This window comes from Mastigoproctus giganteus, chromosome 10 (assembly GCF_048544385.1).
Source record: "Mastigoproctus giganteus isolate SK-2022 chromosome 10, ASM4854438v1, whole genome shotgun sequence".
Classification (NCBI taxonomy): domain Eukaryota; kingdom Metazoa; phylum Arthropoda; class Arachnida; order Uropygi; family Thelyphonidae; genus Mastigoproctus; species Mastigoproctus giganteus.
In genome coordinates, this window is record NC_143584.1 from 213,067,821 (window position 1) to 213,087,179 (window position 19,359).

At 34.4% G+C, this 19,359-nt stretch overlaps 1 protein-coding gene across 1 annotated transcript in view; it reads left to right on the top strand.

Annotated features, from left to right (window-relative positions):
• Nucleotides 1-12,929, top strand: part of LOC150079868 (uncharacterized) — a 33,173-nt gene extending 20,244 nt beyond the window's left edge. Inside the window, exons 3-6 of the mRNA XM_090383262.1 lie at nt 724-805; nt 11,476-11,539; nt 12,577-12,654; nt 12,788-12,929. Of these exons, the coding sequence (XP_090239388.1) occupies nt 724-805; nt 11,476-11,539; nt 12,577-12,654; nt 12,788-12,837 (274 nt within the window). The 3' untranslated portion in view covers nt 12,838-12,929. The remainder of the gene's footprint in view (nt 1-723; nt 806-11,475; nt 11,540-12,576; nt 12,655-12,787) is intronic.
• Nucleotides 12,930-19,359: the final 6,430 nt, after the last annotated feature.

Consider the following 19,359-nt stretch of genomic DNA (forward strand, 5'->3'; position numbering starts at 1 on the left):
TTTGTACCCACTAATTAATTTTGTCACTTATCCCTGCACCCTTTCCAACAGATCCATGTCCTTCCTAAAATGAAGTTTCCAAACCTGTATTTCAGGTGAAACGTAACCATTACCTTATACAATGCACTATGACCAAAGTGGTTGATGCATCAAAAAATCCCCGTAATCACCTTTTTGTGCCTGCTGACAAAACTCCTTTATATCATTGATATAATCCCCATGAGCTAGCTGTTTTACCACGCTGATTGCACTGCTCAGAGAACTTCACATCAGACTCTACAGTTATTCCTAGATTTTTTCCTTATCAATGACCTTGAGTTTGGCATCACCCAATGGTATATTATTCCAGAATTACTGCTGTACAAATGCAGTACCTTGCATTTATCAATATTAAACATCAATTGCCATTTTTCTGATCTTGAAGTAGCATATCCTGATTATTGTCATTAACGACTATTACCATCTTTGTATCACAGCAAAGTTTGACCAATTTTCACATTAATTGTGGAAGGAGTAATGACCTGTAACTGCATATTATCGCTACAGTTGTTATGGTGATGTGAGGTTTTGAAAGATAAAATTTAATATCATATAGATATTTAGAATTCTGAGGTTCAGATTTGATAAGTATATGTATATTTGATTTGATTTCATAAATTTTAGTTTGCATAAAGGATCATAATGTATTTGCTCAAGTAATCAGTACTTTGAACTTCTTGACAGCTGTTTCACCATAATTGTGGCCTATCGGGAAGATGACATCATCAATAGGGGCAAAAGTTTCTCCACTCAAGAACAGAAAGAGGTGGCTTTCAAAGAATCAGTCATATGCTGACATTGAAAGAGTATCTACTAGTTATTGATATCTTAGAGCTCTAAGGAACTTTCGTATATATAAATTCATTTAGGAATGATTTGAAAATTTATAATTTTACCAGAATTAATCCTTTGCTTATATACTGAAATTGAAAAATAGTTTTCTGTTGTGTAGAAATGGTTTCTTTGAAAGTGACCTTTAGAGATAACTTTGTGGCTATTTGAAGGCATTTATTTTGAATAATACCAGTCTGAGAGATATTATATTCAATCAAATGAGGAGATTTTGCCATATGGCTCTAAATATGTACAGGGAAATTCTTGTATGCTGTGGTAACAAAATGAAACATGGCCAATGAAATTGGATATACATTATAAGATGTGAAAACTGCCTTACAGTATTGCCTGTCCTAAGATATTCATATTTTTGCTCTTGCAGGTAGCATAGTGGTTATTCATTTTTAATTACTATACCATTTTAATCACCATCTTCCCAAACTGGGTGGAAAAGGCCTGAACTTGAATCCTGTCAATGATGCAAGGAATTTTTATGGACTTTCTCAGCTTGGCCAAGTTAGTCTGTCTCAGGCAAAAGTCACATGATTTTGTTGTCCAACAAACCGATGAAAATATTTGCAATTACAGACACAATATACTGATGTCTTGGTTGATTTGGTATTTAACATGCATCTAACCTAATTTACTTTAACTTGATGACAGGAGCATTACAGTAGGTACTCAAAATGATGCCATGCTACTTACACCTGAATATTACAAATGGGATCCACACCACTGCTAGTTGTCCATAGAACTTAGTGCCACATTGTGCCCTCATGTGGCAAGTCACTTTTATTGTGTATTACTGTGATTCACAATGCCACTTCAGTAGTTCTATGGCACACTATGACCCAAAGCAGTTGATGCATCAGAAAATACCCAAAACAACAACAGAAACAACCAGTAGCGATTCAAGTAGAAACCTACAGGGTTAAAGTCTGCTGAACATGCTGTGCACACCATTTAGATTCTACTGTGCAAAACAGCTGAATGAACCACATATTGAATTTTTTTATTTATTGAGGCATTTTAGTTGTATATATTTTTCTAATCCCTTCAATCTTAAACTGAAAATTTAAAATACTCCAGGTGCAGGTTTAAAATTTATATTCATGGCTTAGGAACTATATAATTTTAATCACAAACACGTCAGTATACCTCAAAGTTTTCATTGTGAACGAGCACTACAAAAATATAAATTCTGTGGTTAAAATACTGAGAAAATTGTGTACAGTTTAACATTATGTAATGCACCAACAAAAAGTGCTGTTTGGAATTTAGTTAAGCAGTTTGAAGAAGCTGGTTTCCTTCTCGATCAGCAGATAAGTTGTACTGAGTGCTTATCCATACTTGTCTGACATACTGGCGATATCAGATTTAATATTATTAAGGAGTTTTAACCTTTTGTCACTCACACCCTCAATTTAACAAAGACACTCACATGGCATATGTGAGATTATTATTATTAGCGATATGGTGCAAGGAAGCCTGAGACTTATGCTGCACCAGCCAAAAAAAAATTTGATTTACCCTGTGACCCAGAGAGAGAGAGAAAGGGAGAGAAGTAGAAGGAAATCACCAAAAAAGAGAAGAATGATGATATCCAGCTCAGGACCCTGGGTGTGCCAAGCCCATACTCACCAGATGTGTTAGCCCCTGGGGTAAAAGATACCCCTTTATTTAAATACCCCAATTATAAAAAAAATAAATAATTTTTTTTTTTAACTCTGTTGCTAATTTGAAAATAATGATCTATGAATCTCTTATATTTGCTAAACTCAATTAAAAAACATTGAATTAAAGTTAATTAAAGAAACCAATAATAATAATAATGAGAACTGTATACAGGTCAGGAGGCCTCACTTTAGGTAGGATGTAGATCTGCTGGAATGGATGCAGAGAAGGGCAACCAGATTGATGAAGGGAACAAAAGGGTGCTCTTATCTAGAAAGGCTTCAGTTCTGAAAATTAGAGCGTCTTGTGACCAGGCACCTGCATGGAGATCTGATTGAGGTGTTTAATGCCTTGAATGGATTGAGTAAGCTGAATGTTTATAGTTTTCTTACACTTGCTGAGACTACACACATGAGGGGACATAAATTCAAGTTGAAGGATGGTTGCAAGATAGATATGCAGAAGTTTGCCTTCAGCCAGCATGTGGTTGATTGTTGGAACAGGCTTCCATCTGTTGTTGTGGAAGTGGATGGGTTGAATAAATTCAAGGCAGAACTAGACATTCTTGTATGGTACGAATGGGTTAACTGTTGGGGTTTTTTTTTTTTGGCTTATGCTATATAAGCTTGCTTTCTTGTATCATTCACCATTACTACTACTAATACTACTACTATGGCTTTGGTAGCCCATGTGCTAAAACTTTTCAAGAATATGAACAACCCATTGCAGTCTCACTGAATTACAGTATCTTTGCCCTTTCTGGTAAAAGGGTGCATTTACCTAGATAGGATTCAGTTCTACAAATTGTAGCATCTCGAGACCAGGCACCTGCAGGGAGATCGAGGAAGGATGGTTGTAAGTGATCAGTTTTAAGAGCAGTGATACCTTTTTTATTGGTTTCAAGTGTTAATGGGAACATATCAAGATTTCCCCTTCTTGCTCTGTTCAACCAAATCAACAGGTTTTTCTTAAATACTCATAGCTTGTCTGTAGAATTAAGAATGTTATCATTGCCATCCTTGCATACTAGTATTCAAGCTGTTCAAATGAATGAATATTTCCACTAGATAAGCTAGCTTTGCACACCATAGCTCATTATTTGGATATTCATAAAAATTCTTCTCTTCTGATTGAAAAAAAAAAAAAAAACTTTCAATTCATCATTTAGTTCATAGATGTGAAACAATTCCTTTCCCCTTGACAGCCACCTTGCTTCTGTATGCAAAATTAAACATTCATACTCAGCATCTGTGGCACTTCAAAGCTGATTGAAGAGACTGGTTTTTGATGGTCTTGATTTAATGTACTGTAATTTATCATTAATACATCCTGATCTAATACTTATTTCAACTCGTTGCATTATGTTCTTCCAACAAGGACCTCTGTGCAGAAAGCAGTGAGTAAACATTGCATTCGGATTTTCTTTTTCTTCAAATGAAATATAACTTTTAATGGACCCTATCGTTGATGGAGCACCATTGGTACAAACACTCACACATGACTTCCATGAAAGTTCCAATTTTTCTAAGTAGTCAGCCAAAGTCAAAAATGTCGTTACCTCTGCTGTGTTCTTTAAGCTCATTGTAGCATAAGAACTGAATTTTTCGGTTCCACAAATAAAATGAATAAAGGCTAGTAGTTGAGCTTTGTGTGAATTGGGAACATTGAATGCCAACCCCATATAACGTGGGAAAAGATGAAGACAAAGAAGGAGAAGAAGTTGAGCTTTGCCACTAATATCAATAGACTCATCCACTTGTAATTCAAAATCTGATTTTTTTTTTTTTTTGCCTTGTTCTTTGATGTTAGAAGATATTTTGATTATTCTTCTTCAAATAGTGTCATCCAATAGGAGTATTTTAGCAATTTCTTTTTCAACCTCAGTACCAAAAAATGCCCTGAAAAATCAAACAAGTTGGAAAAATAAGGAACTCAGCTATGTTGTGTGGTTTCTTGTTCAATGCAATGATTTTTGCTACTCAATAAGAAGCAATCTGAGCTTTTTCAGAAATTTGTATTCTTTTCTCAAAATAGTTTGCTTTTTTCTTTTTTTCTTTTTTTCCCAAGTAATCTTTCGAAATAGCTAAAATCTTTATCCCAAAGATTCACATATCTAGAGACTAAATTTCTCTTCAATTTGCTAGGAACATTGTTGGAAAATTTTTCACCACAAACAGCACCCAGAGGTAGAGCACAGTCCTCTTCACACGAAGAAAATTCAAAACTTAAATAACTGTCCATGTACTTCAAGTAACTTTGTGCCTCTTCAGTTGCATGTTCCTGCACAAATCAAGCTGGTTTTGATCACTTGTGGGCCTTCCAATTTAAACCTTGTTGCAGTATTCTCCTTCACATCTAATAAAATTTTCCATTTTACTTTTAGGGTGACTAAAGAACGAAAAATAACAATTAAATTATAAAAAATAAGCTGCCAAAATGCTTTATGTAATTATACAAATATACTCAAACACTGATTATATTCTGCAATTCACCGAGCAAAACAGTCTGAGAATTTTTTTATTTCTCTTAAGTGAACTGGCTAAAAGGCATAAATTGCTAGATAGCACTTTCACTCAGGCAGCTGGCACCATAGGGAAGGTATTGCAATATAATACCCATTGTAATAATTATTTGCAGGCATTATTGGACTGAATAGACTTTGTTGGTGCCTCTGTAGCCAGGTGGGAAGGAGCAGCAGTGCGTAGCACAAGCTTCTTGATTAGACCGGGGTTCGAGCCCATCACCACCAAATACGGAGGATGCAGAGAGGTCAGGGAATGACCACTGCATATTCCCGGAGCAATATGGCCTTAGTTGCTAATCCTCCTAAAAATCAAACAACAACATATAGACTTTGTTTGGGTGTTCCCATCATGGGCACCACTCTGTGAAATTTCTGCTGTATTCACTGTTCCCTTCTAATGCTGTTCTCTTGAGGATAGAAATCCTGAGGCATTATGGAAAAGCAAAGTGACAGCTAGAAAGAGGTTATAAAGAAATGATAACCATGCCACTAAGAGGTTATAAAGAAATGATAACCAAGAAAACCTGGAAGACAAAGGCGGAGATGGATAGATGAAATTCATGAGTTTTTGGGTAGTAAATGGATGGCCAGTGCTCAAAACAGAAGGAACTGGAAAGTTGCTGGAGAAGCCTTCATCCTGCAGTGGATTGAAAATGGCTGATGATGATGAACCATGCCACCAAAGAGGTGTTCCCGCAGAAATTCCTTGGACTTGTATTCTCTTTATTCCTGGCTGGCACTAACTCATAACAAACAGGTAGTTCATAGGAATACATTTTTGTTATTTTTCATACAATTTTTAAAATTTGTGCTTAATTTATTTTGCAGCACACTAACAGTTTTGGGCACACCAGTTGAGAACCACTGTTATAGAGGACAAAATTTCATTCCTTATAGTCAGCTATAGGATTGCAGTCCCAATAAGAAAGCAACCACTTATAGAAGACTGAACACAAATGATTAACAGTAGTAGTTATTAAGATATAATTCTTGTAGAGTGTCTACTATATATGAGACAGGGGACACCCTATTGTGTGCTGCCATCTTTCACATATGCCATTACTTTATTATTATGCTCACCATATACTATAGGGTCCTTTCCATGAACTGCATCATTCAAAGTGCATGCTGATGCTACAATTAACAGTGGTAGGAATAAGTTTCCCCTTCAACACATGCTGAATCCTTACCCAAATTTTGCACAGATTTGGTACACAACAAATCATTAGTCTTTATGATATTTGAATCCAGATATCATACAGTGTGGGAACTAATTCACTATATTCAAATTACAGAAATAATTAACAGGAAATTGTAAAGTTCTCTTTAATTGAATTGAATAAAATATCAGCTTTGAGAACTAGTATTCAAACTTGCACTCTTGTTTATTAGAACTTTTTTTTTTTTTTTTTTGACAGTATAAATAAGCAAAGGACTTTAATTCTGCTAAATTCGAAGATAAAAGTACCCATTTATGATGTATAGACATTATTTTAATATTATTACTGAAAAGTTTATTCTCTCTAAAATATTGCAGTTTAATGGCTATATCAGCATAATATTGCTATTGTTTATGATTATGGATTTCATCATCATCATCACCATCATCACCACCACCTCTTCTCTGTTCAGCTTATCATTCATTACAGTATAGTGCATTTGCCCTTTATCCCTGTTTGAAGGTCTAATTCCCATTGTAGACCAAATGAATTATCTAAAAGTCTCTCCTTGTTTTTTTTCCCTTTCCGTTATTAGAGTACAGTTAACTGACTGTACTCTTAATACAGTTAGGGCATCTTGTCTCTCGTCCCCTACAAGAAAATCAGTGTAGACTATACACAATATCCAGACATAGTATGTACTGTAATCTCATGGCTTTAATTGTTTTTGTGTTTTTTACCCTAAACAGCCTAAAATGTTGGTTAGAGCATCCTAAGCAGTTGAGTAATTACAGACCTGTTAGTTTAACTTCTGTTCTGGGGAAAATAATGGAGTCACTGGTTAAAGAAACATTGCAGGATCATCTAGACAAGACTGCAGTAATAATTCAGATACAGCATGGATTTGTTAAGGGGAAGTCTTGTCTGAACAGTTTAATTGGATAATATGCCATGGTCACAAAGGAACTGGGAGCAAAAAATTATTTTGTTATATACTTGGATTTCAGAAAAGCTTCTGATACTGTTCCACATGGAAGATTTACTATACAAATTTGAGCAGTATGGCATTAAGGGCAAGTTGCAACAATGGATAAAAGAATGGCTGAGTGGGAGAAGACAGAGTGGTAATCAATGGACACTGCTCTTTGTGGACTAATGTTATTAGTGGTGTTCCCCAGGGTGTTGGGCTCATTGTTTTGTATATTTATTAATGATATTGTTGAAGGTATATCAAGCTTAATGTTGAAGTTTGTACATGATTCAAAGGTTGGCAGGGTTGTTAATGGCAGTAATTACAGTATGCTTCTGCAACAGGATCTAGAAAATTTGGGCAGATGGGCTAAGAAATGGCAACTGAATTGTAACATTGACAAATGTAAAGTACTGCATATGAGTAGCAGTAATCCCAGAGCAATGTACCAACTGTGCAGTGTTACACTCAGAATAGTAGAGAATGAAAGAGACCTGGGATTAATTGTGCAGTCAGATGTGAAGTTTGCTGAGCAGGGCAGATGGGCTGCCAGAGTAGATCATGGAGTCTTGTCAATGATATATAGGAATTTTTCTAGCAGGGACAAGGATGTGATTATCCTGTTCTACGAGGCAATGGTTGGGCCACACCTTGAGTTCTGCATACAAGTCTGGAAGCCTTATTTTAGGAAGGAATGTAGAGTTGCTAGAACAAGTACAGAGAAAGGCAGCAAGACTGGTGAGGTGAACAAAGGGGATCTTCTTATGAAGAAAGGCTTAAGTTCTGCAAATTGTAGCATCTGGAGACTAGGCTCCTGCGAGGTGATCGGATTAAGGTGTATAAGGCCTTAAATGGATTGAGCATGCTCAATGCTGATGGGATTCTTCCTCTTGCTCAGATTACAAACCTGAAGGAGCATAAACTAAACTTGAGTTAAGGCAGTTGCCAAATACATGTGTGGAAATTTGCCTTAGCCAGCTGGTTGTTGATTGTTGGAACAAAATTCCATCTGTCATTGTGGAAGTTGATATTTTAAATAAATTCAAGGAAGAAGTGGACAAACTTTTGGAGCAAATGGATGGGTGAAATGGGGTTTTTTTTTTTTTTTGGCTGACGTATAAGCTTGCTTTCTTACATCACATTTGCCTATGCTAAATGTTTTTTGTCAGTACCTGGATATATAAATATCAATGTTTTAAACAAATTGTTCATATTTATTATGGCATGCTGATAATTTCATTCTCTACTGTAAGTTAAACAGGTTTATATTTTGTATAGCTTTTTTTTCTTTTTTAACCCCAAACACGAGAGGTATTAGAACCTATAGTACTTAGTCCCGTGCTTGGGTTGGGGGTTGAGAAGATGAAAGAAGATATTTGTTGACATTAGACTTGAACTTCTGTAGACTGTAATTTTCAGGAAATACTTATGAAACGAAGGTTGTTCCAGAAAAACGGCATTTGAATGAATAAATGAGGAAGATGAAAAGTTGGTGCTGTTGAGTTTGAAGTTGGACAGTAAATGGATGTTGGCTGGTGGCCGCACATGTTTTGAAAGAGAGAGCAGGAATTATAGAAGCCAATTCAGAAGAACAGTGCCCATGGAAGTATCTGTAGGAAAGGCATGCAGCAGAAACAGTGTCTATGAGACAGCAAGTGGAGAGACTGTTAGAGATGACTCATGAATTAACCTAACTGCCCTCTTCTGAATGGAATCTAGAAGCTTAATTGAAATAAAGAATTCCCATTGAGAGAAGGGAAAAATTCACCGTGAAAGCCTAACTTTTTTCTTCATAATATTGCATTTATGTTAAGGTAAGGGTGAACAGCCATTTCATCTGGCAGACCATAAAAGTAAGTGTCAGTACTTTTTATTGGATTCTGCAAACCTGTGCACAACTAATTAACCAACATATCACTTCAATCAAACAGTTGTAATGTAATAAAAGTAAATACAGGTTCTGATATAAAAAATTATTAGTTCTATCAGGATACCTTTACAAGAAGATGAAAACTTAAAGCTGACCAATTGCAACATTTCACTTAGATTGACCAGTTTGAATTGAATGATATGTGAAATACTGGCATATTTCCCAAAGTTTACATTAATTTCAAAAGTTATAATACATAATGCTAGGTCTAAATGCACCTCCATCATACCTTCTGTTTATGAATGAGAATATTTGTTTACGTATACGTGAATCCAAGTTATGACTTCTTTCTTGTTAAAAAAAAATAGATAAATTAACATAGTTTTGAACAAAAAATTTGGTGATTGCCTGTAAGATAAGTTTCACTTGAACATGTTTCAAAACTTCTTGAAATCAACTAAAAGGAGTAGACAAAAAACAAGTCTTTCTTAATTTCCTTGACCACTGAAAAACTGTCAGGATTCTTCATCTGGTATGTATAGCTATCTTAAACTTGAAGAACAGAAAATGCACTTTCCCCTAGATTTTTTCATCCTAGAGATGACAGATCAAGCTAATCTGAAATGTAGTGTACCAGGCACATAAAACTGCCTCATGATCAGAGTTGTTTTTGCAGTAATCCGAGTAAAAGTGCATTATTGTGGAATCTGTTCTCTCCTCACTTTCATGGAAGTTGTATGTTATGTTTTTTGATGTAATCAGTTCAAACCATAATTGATAGATGTCAGCTTTACACTAGTCTGCTTATGTTGTCATCAATTTCATTTGTTCTGCATATACTTTTGTAGTTGTGCGATAATATCAGACCAGTACTAAGTGTACTTAATTTTTTTTCTAACTTAAAGTTAAGAAAAAAATTAAGGTTTACAATTATTATCATTGATATAGTTTGTATTAAAAAAAATCTTGTCATTAGAATTTCTTTGTGGTAATGTATGTAATTATTTTCCTCTCTTCCTTATGTAACTTAACCTTTTATTGCAAAATGGTTGTTCACTTTTATCATCAAATGGGTGTGCTAGTGTAAAGAATCAACTAGTAACAGAAAAAAAGTTTATTTTGTGTGAATTTTCAAAAAAGTGAGAATTTAAGCAGTCTCACTAAAATTTGGTATTGCACCCCAGCTACATCATTATTTTCTCATTTGAGAAGTATAGCCATAAAAAATTCTTTATGGCTCTATCTTAGAGAAAAAGCACATACCGTGTGTTATATTTACATAGTTTCATTTCACTTTTACTTTGCTTTCACTTTCACTCAAAAGTTAACCTTAAGGTAGTCAGGGAAATAGTGGGGTTTTTTTTTTTTTATGACAACTGTTATATTCAAATTTTTTTTTTTTTTTTTTTGAAATTTATTCTTGATTTTGGCACTATATGAGATCTCATATAGTTGCCAGAATTAACAATAAATTTTTAAAGTTTTCTATTTTCGACCATTTCATGCTGTTTATCCCAAAAAATGTGATTTGTGAAGTTTGCTCACCAGTGTGCCTAGTTCTGATTTTTTTTATGCATCCTCCAGACTCTAGAGGATTGGAACAACTTGGGCACATAGTGTATAATGATAATAGCTTAGTATCTATGTATTGGCATTCACAATTTGGTGAATGATGAATATGCAGTATCCCTTGTATCTAAAAGCATGTCGCTGAGGTTACAGTGCACACGGAGTGCACCCTGCAAGCATAGAGTGCCTGATGCAGTAATAAATAATAATGTGACGATAATAAGTTTGATCCTTTTAATACTTTGTGAAGTGCCAAAGCTCCATCTTTCACATATAAAAATGGAACCTCAGGCCTGTTCTGTGTTCAGCCAATTGTACTGTGCCCTATGAGATATACTCATAGGACACAGCTCAATTGCTTACTTACATAAATATGAACCCTGTCTATGCCATTCTTATAAACTCAGAATTTCAGGTAATCATATCTTTTTCTTACATAAAATTTAGTGTGGTCACTTTGCTTTCCATTGTACTGTTTTCTTTTATTATCTCTGTATTTTCCTCTGTCCTTAATTTTTTTTTGAAATTTATTATAAGCTAATTATTATTTTATTCTATCCTATTTGTTGTGTTTAATTAGTGGAGTAGTCAAATAGCATAGGCAAGTCATCCATGGGTCATAATCCACAGAAAATAAGTGGAAGAACATAGATTTCATGATGCAGTTTTAATAATCTAAAGCAGCATAATCTATTCCTTTAATTTATGCATTGTTGGTTTTTTCCTCACCCTCATTTCAAATATATATATATTAGTAATTTAATGTAGATCAAATTAACTTCTTAGTTGTTGGGAAAGAAAAATTAAAGGTTTATTTTATTATTTTTTTATTTAGAAAAAGAAAATGGAAAAGAGAATAAAAGCTTGTTTTGTTGCTTTGGAGAATTTAACAATGGCAGGTAGGTACAAATTTAAATTATTTGTGAAAAACAGTCATATCTTGCTTTATGCAACAGATCTTCAAAAATTCATATGCAGAAAAGTGAAATAATAACAAATGTATTACTAACATATACATGCCTTGTTAACATTTTATTAATGAATTTAGACATAACTGATTGCTATTTGACCTCCAGGCATAACGTTCTTATCTGTGGCTATACATAAGATGGTGTCATATGAATTGCCTCTTCCAGTCACACAGGATTTCTTCACAGCAGATGATGATACCTTTGTTAACAGATTTCCTGACAGCAGAGATGCACACTTTGTTATTGATATTCTGTTCAAAAAAGGGTTCAAGCCAGAATTTACAAGGAACAGTTGTTCACAAAGAACTTTTCTTGTTATTACCTCATGTTGACCCACTTTATAAAGCTAATTCTTAAAACGAGTGAATTTAGTAGTAGACTATGATGTATATTATTTTTCACAGTCATCCTTGTGATGATTCATTAAGGCCAAATATGTATCTCACTATGGTAGTACCCATGCCCTGATTCTATATGCTTTAAAACTTTAACCCTACAGTGATGCTTTTGTGGTGGATTTTTGCTTCACTTTGAGAATTATCACTTCCTACTCATTTAGGAGTGATATTTACAGTTATCTTTGTTAAAGTTTTATAATTAAAAAGCATTAGTAAATAATTTATCAAGTTCGATTAGCTATTAATGACAACGTAGATAGCAACACAAGATGGTATTTATTTATAATATGCTGATAGACTAAATGCAACGTTTTGTGGATGTTAATGCCAATTAGCTGAAAATTAATATGGTCTGATTTATTTAGTTTTAACTTATTGAAACTGGTTTGCTTGCAGAGTTTAGCAGGATTCGCACTGTAACGAATCTGTGTGAAATAGGATTGCATAAAGTGAGGTATGGCTGTATTTTGATGAATATATGTTATAAGGTAATATCTTTCATTTACTCATGGAAAATATTTTAGTAATTCATGCTAAAGCAAATCCTTTATTTTTTTTTTAACGCAGAAATTATGAAGTGGAAAGTGATAAAGAATTGTTTTGTCAATTTAAGGAACTTAGAAGAACCAAATAATATGCTTTCAGGTAAGTTTTTCTTTTGAGGTATGCTTTATTCATTAAAAAAAAAAAAAGAATAGATGACATAAAAATGAATCTGTCAAATTATAAATAATACAGTATATAGCCAAAGTACGGTAAATATTCTTACTTTTTTTAGGGCCAAAAGAAGAAAAATCGCCACGACCATGCAATTCTCCTCTTTCTTAATATTTTAAAGAATTAATCTTGTTTCTCACTTCAATATTAAGCTTGATTCTATTATTTTCCAGCCATTCCATTTTTTTTTTTTTTAGATATATATATATATATATATCTATCTCTGCACCGCACATATCTTGATTCTTGATAACTACCTGTTTTTCATATTGCACAAAATTATTTAAATTATTTAGTTATAAACTTTCCTCCCCCTTTCATGTACTACATATCTTTATTTTATATTTTTCACTTTTCTTTTTATCTTTAAGTACCTGATTCTGAGTCAAGTTTATACCAGTGACATAAACAGTTATAGACAACTTGTATAATTCTGGTTGTTATTATTATTAAAAGTTTGCAATTCTGTTTTCTTGTCTTTATTTGTAATTTTATAAACTAGACACTCATTTGTAATGGCTTTAATTTAAAGAAAAAATTACACTTATTCAATAATTTAATTAAAAAATAATAATATTGACACCTGGTTTGAGCAGCTCTCTATAAAACACCATCTGTTAAGTTGCAGATTATTAATAGAACTGTTGATTAAGATGAAACTGTCATTTTCCATATTATGGGTTTTTCGTTTTTTTTTTTTTTTTTTCCTGACAGATTGGTAGATTACTCAAATAACACTGCCCTTGTTACTCTGTTTTTGTTTCTAGTATTCTATTGATATGGCTTTTCAAGTAAGAGTTGTTTTATATTAAACTTGCTCTTACCAGTTTTAGATAATCATCCAATTGCTGGATAGAAAAGTTTTCAGCAAGTAATTAATTGTTAGAACAAACTTTCATCTCGTGCTGTGGAAGTGGGTAGTTTGAATAAATTATGGAAGGATTAGGCAAATTTTCAGAGGGGGATGGAGAGATGATGTAGATAGTCTCCCCCCCCTCCCAATTGACGTGGTATATTTTTGCATCATTTGCTACCAATACTAAAATGAATTTTTTTATATGTTATAAATAATAGTGCAGCATGGCCATTGGTAATTTCTAAGTAAAGCTTGAGTACAAAAAGTTGGAGAATTACTAATGTGTGTGTTCTTGAAATGGGCCAGAATGACATATACAGGGCTTTCCAGTTATTAAAATATTCCAGAAAATGTTTTTCAAAATATTGACTTGCTCATTTGTAATTACTTATAACATTCACTTGGCGGTGCTGACATTTCAACAAAATTTCCAAATAATTATTCTCAAGAATTAACCACTAGCAGTTATAACCAGTTTTCTGTTGGATAAACGTTTGGCAAAAGATGTATTTATACTTTTATGCTCATATATATGAAATATTTAACTGAGAAATGTAGTGATACTATAGTAAAAAAAAAAAAAAAATTAGTGCCATACAGTTTTTGTTGTATTTTGAATATTTGAAGAATTGAAATAATCTTTCAGGATTATTGTAAATATTAAAATGCACTGTTTAAAAATATAAAGAATGAGAGAACTATATACATTGGGTATAAAATTAAACAGGTTGGTTAATGTATGCAGTTGTTTTTTACTTAAATGCATTTTTTTTTTCTTTTTCTGTAAGAGAAGTGAAAAGCAAATATGGTTATCTTATCAATTAATTACTAAGACTACAACTTTATAGAATACAACAAGGAGAATTGGAATACCTTATTTTACAGAATTTAACCAACCTCCTTACTGCTTGCGTTAGGTTGTAATGGGACAAAGAGTTGGGATAATGGTTATCCATGAAATAATATTAGCTTTATAGAATACTGTATTAATGTTATGGATGACCTTAAGTTCCAAGGTCGAAATGACAATAAAAGGATTGGAAAACTTAAAATTCCAGAACTTACCTCCCAACTGCTTATGTGTGAGGAATTAGATTTATTAAAAAGAGGTGTGGGTATTAAAAACTTGTTAAAATTAACTGCATAAAGAAAAGTGTACTTTACTCAATATTAATTTAATTGTATAATTTAATTTGAACCAGTCTTTAATGCTCACACCCTTTTTTTTTTTTAATAAACCTCATTCCTTACACATAATCAGTTGGAAGGTAAGTTTCAGAATTTTAAGTTTTCTGATCTTTTTAATGTTATTAGCTTTATATAATACTTAATAAAGCTATAGTTTTATGTTTTCCAAACTTAGCTGCTCAGTTTAATTACAACTGTATAATATTTATTACTCACTTCCCATATACTTTTTTTAAAGTCTCTAGAAATAATTAATAGTGAGGCTGTTTCTAATATTTTTAAACAGTTGTGGTGTATTTTTGTTAGTAGTAGTATTCAACATAACAAACACATATTAGAATGATATTTTAAGAAGCAGCAGCTGTACAGGAAATGTACTTGTAGTACAGGTGACAAAATCATGCTTGTACTGGAAGTTGGCATTTAGCAATTATCAGTGGACAGTAAAGTACAGGTTAAAAATGCAAGCAAAATCAGTCTTAATATTGAAGAACAGGAAGGTTGCTGCTGGGTTTTTTGTCAGATGACAAGTTACAGATACTAAAAACAGGACCAAGTGCACATATATACTGGAAACAGCTGATGTTAAAAATGGTAAAAATTCAAGTCAGTCATATTTTAGCAACACTATCATTGAAAACAGGATATTAACTTAGAAAATGGTAAATGTCATATCCTTGATAGGAATGAAGAGTGAAGAAGCTCCTAGGAAAAATTGTGGTGCCAGTGTGAACAATACATTGAGTAAATAGCATTAGGAACTAGTTAAATTTGTAAAACAGGAAAATCTGACAGAAGTATTTATAGTTATCTCATATGCATACAAATACATGAATACTATTAGTGTATATGGTATTTACCAAAAGTTTGAGAACTTTTTTTTTTTAAGTGGCTGGAGTTGCTGCCTTTTCAAAGTCTCAGATGTGGAGATAATTTGGGGTTAGGAGAAAATAAAAAATATTAAAATTACTTAACTGTTTACATAGATTTCTAATTTTCTGTTTAGTTTCTTATCAGTGCTATAGTTTAAAACGGGTAAGCAAATGCTAAATCAATATGCTTGTAAATACTAGAATATTTTTGCGAACAATTCAAGAAATCTCGTCAATTGCTCTGCCTGATATTTGTTTATGTATACTTTTTATGTACCTACTTACTTAATGTGTTTGTGATAATAAAAAAATTGTAATGGTAATTCTATAACTATTATTTTATTTAAAATAGAGATAAACTTGTAAAAATCAATAATTTGATCTCTTGACATTTTTTATTTTTAAAGTAACTTGTGTAGTGGGAAAGGCTACTGGACCCAGGTTAAAACATTGTGGTACATAATGCAATTATTAAATGGTTTTGTAAGTTATACACATTCTGAAAAAGCTTATAATAATATTTTCTCCAAATGGAAAGAAAATTTAATTTTTTCTCTACCGTTCCACAACTCACCCTGAACATGACATTCCTAAACCCTTTTAAACCTTTGTCAGATGAACTAATGAGACACATGACAGAGAAGAAAAATGCATGGGATGCATATAACCTATCAAGTGACACAGAAGCCTATGGTAGATATAAACTGGTCTGTAATCAAGTCACAAAGGAGGTTAGACAGGCAAAGGCAGATTATGAGAAATCCTTGGCAAAAGATAAAGGAAAATGGCAAAGAATTCTTTACTTATGTAAACTCTGGAAGGAAGCGGATGAATCAGATTGGTCCACTTGATATTGACGGTTCGACTGCTGATGATCCTTCTCAGGTAGCTGACAAACTGAATGAGTATTTTGCATCTACATTCACACATGAAGAGATATTCAGGAAGGGGAATGCCAGAAGTTATTGAACTCTGGCAGGGAGCTAAATGATTTTGTAATAACTGACAGCAAAGTGGAGGAGAAATTGTTGAAGTTAAACATGAGAAAAGCACCTGGGGTGGATGGGATATATTCAGTTATATTAAAGAAGGCAGCAAATGAAAAAAAGCAAACTCTTAGCCATAATTATGAGAGCATCCCTGGGCTCAGGGGACATCTCCATGGACTGGAGGTGTGCAAATGTATCCCCCAATTCACAGAGGGTGACACGAGTAATTAGACTTGTTAGTTTAACTTCTGTTCCAGAGAGAATAATAGAGTCACTGGTTAAAGCATTGCAGGACCATCTAGACACTCAAAATATGATAATGTGATAAATCTCTATTACCATAAGCTTCTTGCTACAGGTTATGTGCCTCTAGCGTGTTTCTCAATTTTAAGCAAAATTTAACTATTGTTCATCCATCTCCACAACATTAGATTATATGAACCAAAACAAGTTGGCACAAAGATGTTAATGGGTACTGATTGGGGAAAAAAAAAAAAGTTCTGGAATCTGAGACAAACCTTGTTTGTTACTCCCTTACCATATACACCGGTAAGCCAAAACATTGACTACCTACCTAATATGATGTTGGTCCTCCACTTGCAGCCAAAACAGCTCGTACCCGGCGAGGCATGGATAGTACAAGATTTTTAAACGTGTCTTGTGGTATCTGGTACCAACACATAACCAGCAGATCCTTTAACTCCTGTAAGGTCTATGGTTGAGACGTCGCAGATGGGAGCTGCTGTTCCAACACATACCACATGCTCGATGGGATTGATGTCTGTGGAATTTGGAGGCCAGGGCAATACCTGGAAATCATGTTCTGCGAACCAGTCTTGAACAATCTGGGCAGTGTGGCATGGCTCAATCCTGCTGAAAGATGGCACTGCCAGAGGGGAAGACCATTGCCATAAAAGGATGTACCTGGTCAGCAATGATGTTTAGGTAGGTGGTAGACATCAGAGTGCCCGACATATGAATTACTGGACCCAGGGTATCCCAGCAGAACATCACCCAAAGCATTACCTTGTTTTCGTCCCACAGTACATCCGGGTGCCATCACTTCCCCAGGTAAATGATGCACACGTACCTGGCTGTCCACATGGTGCAACAGGAAATGTGATTAAATGGACCAGATGACCTTCTTACAGTCATTCAAGGTCCAGTTTCGATGCTCACATGCCCATTGTAGGCTCTGTCGCCAGTGAACCGTGGTTAGCATGGGCACTCAGAGCGGCCTGTGGCTACACAGCCCCATTTTCAGCAGGGTTCGATGTACTGTGTGTTGTGACACATTACTCCCGTCACCAGCATTTCAGTTTCTGGCGAGTTGCACCACAGTCTCCCTTCTGTTGTCACACCATCCGGGAGAGCCTTCGCTCACCTCGAGCATCGATGAGCCATGGTCATCCAACACCTTGTCGGTGATTCATGGGTTTTCCCTCCTTGGACCACTTTCGGTAGGTACTAACCACAGCTGACTATGAACACCTTGCCAGCCGTGCCATTTTGGATGTGCTCTGACCCAGTCGTCTGGCCATTACAATTTGCCTTTGTCAAACTCGCTTAAGTCCGCTGCCTTTCCCATCTGAAGAACACAAGTAACACTGATTAACGGAGCTCAGTATCAAGTGTTTTTCATACCATGACCTGCACACACACTGTAGTTCACCTGCAGTTGCTTCAATTTGCGGCGCCTCCGTAGCCAGGTGGGAAGGAGCAGCAGTGCGTAGCACACGCTTCTTGATTAGACCGGGGTTCGAGCCCGTCACCACCAAATACGGAGGATGCGGAAAGGTCAGGGAATGACGACCGCATATCCCGGAGCAATATGACCTTAGTTGCTAATGCTCCTAAAAACCAAATAACAACAATAACAACAGCTTCAATTTGCATAACTCGCTGGTCATAATGTTTTGGCTCATCAGTGTATGTTTTCTGTTGTATATATGTTTCCCCTGGCCATTGGTATAACTTGAGCATTTTGAAAAGAAGTCTGTGTGGCTTACATAAATCAAACCACTGAAGTATATATGTCATGAACAAGTTGAGTGAGAATATTTTACGTATAGGTGGATTCTGTAATAAGTATCTAAAAGATTTTCTCCTATAGTATGTCTACAGAAAAGGTTGTAACATCAAAATCTGTTTTGGGTAGACTTATGAGGACATGCATGTGAAATTGTGTTTAATGTAGCAAACCACAGTCGAACTTGGTTATAATAAGCACGGAAATAACGAGATCATGGCTGTAATGAGCAAAAAGCAATGTTTTAATTTACACGTATTCCCATACAGTCGCTCATTGTTATAACAAGCATACTACACAGATATACCAAACAAATTTTGGTAACTATGCAAACATTCTTAATTGTTCAGGTAGTCAAAAATCCCAATTCTTGGAATAGACTAAAATGAAAAAGGTGACGTACTTTATGATTATCTGCATCAGATTAGCAGTTGGTTTATGACATTGTCCTTCCAGCGATGGTGGCTATACAATATTGCATTAGCGTTCTGCTTATCACATTACCCTATTTACAGATTGTGTTGTATTTGCTGAACCATAAATTTATTTTGGGACTTCTAAGAATTTTGGAAATGGCACTTCTAAGAACTTTGTATGCATTTTGGGAGTTGTAAAAACTTTGTGTGCAGATCACTTTATCATTTTAAAGTAAAATCAGTTAGAAACGAACCCTTCCTTCAGAAACATGTCTACTAACAA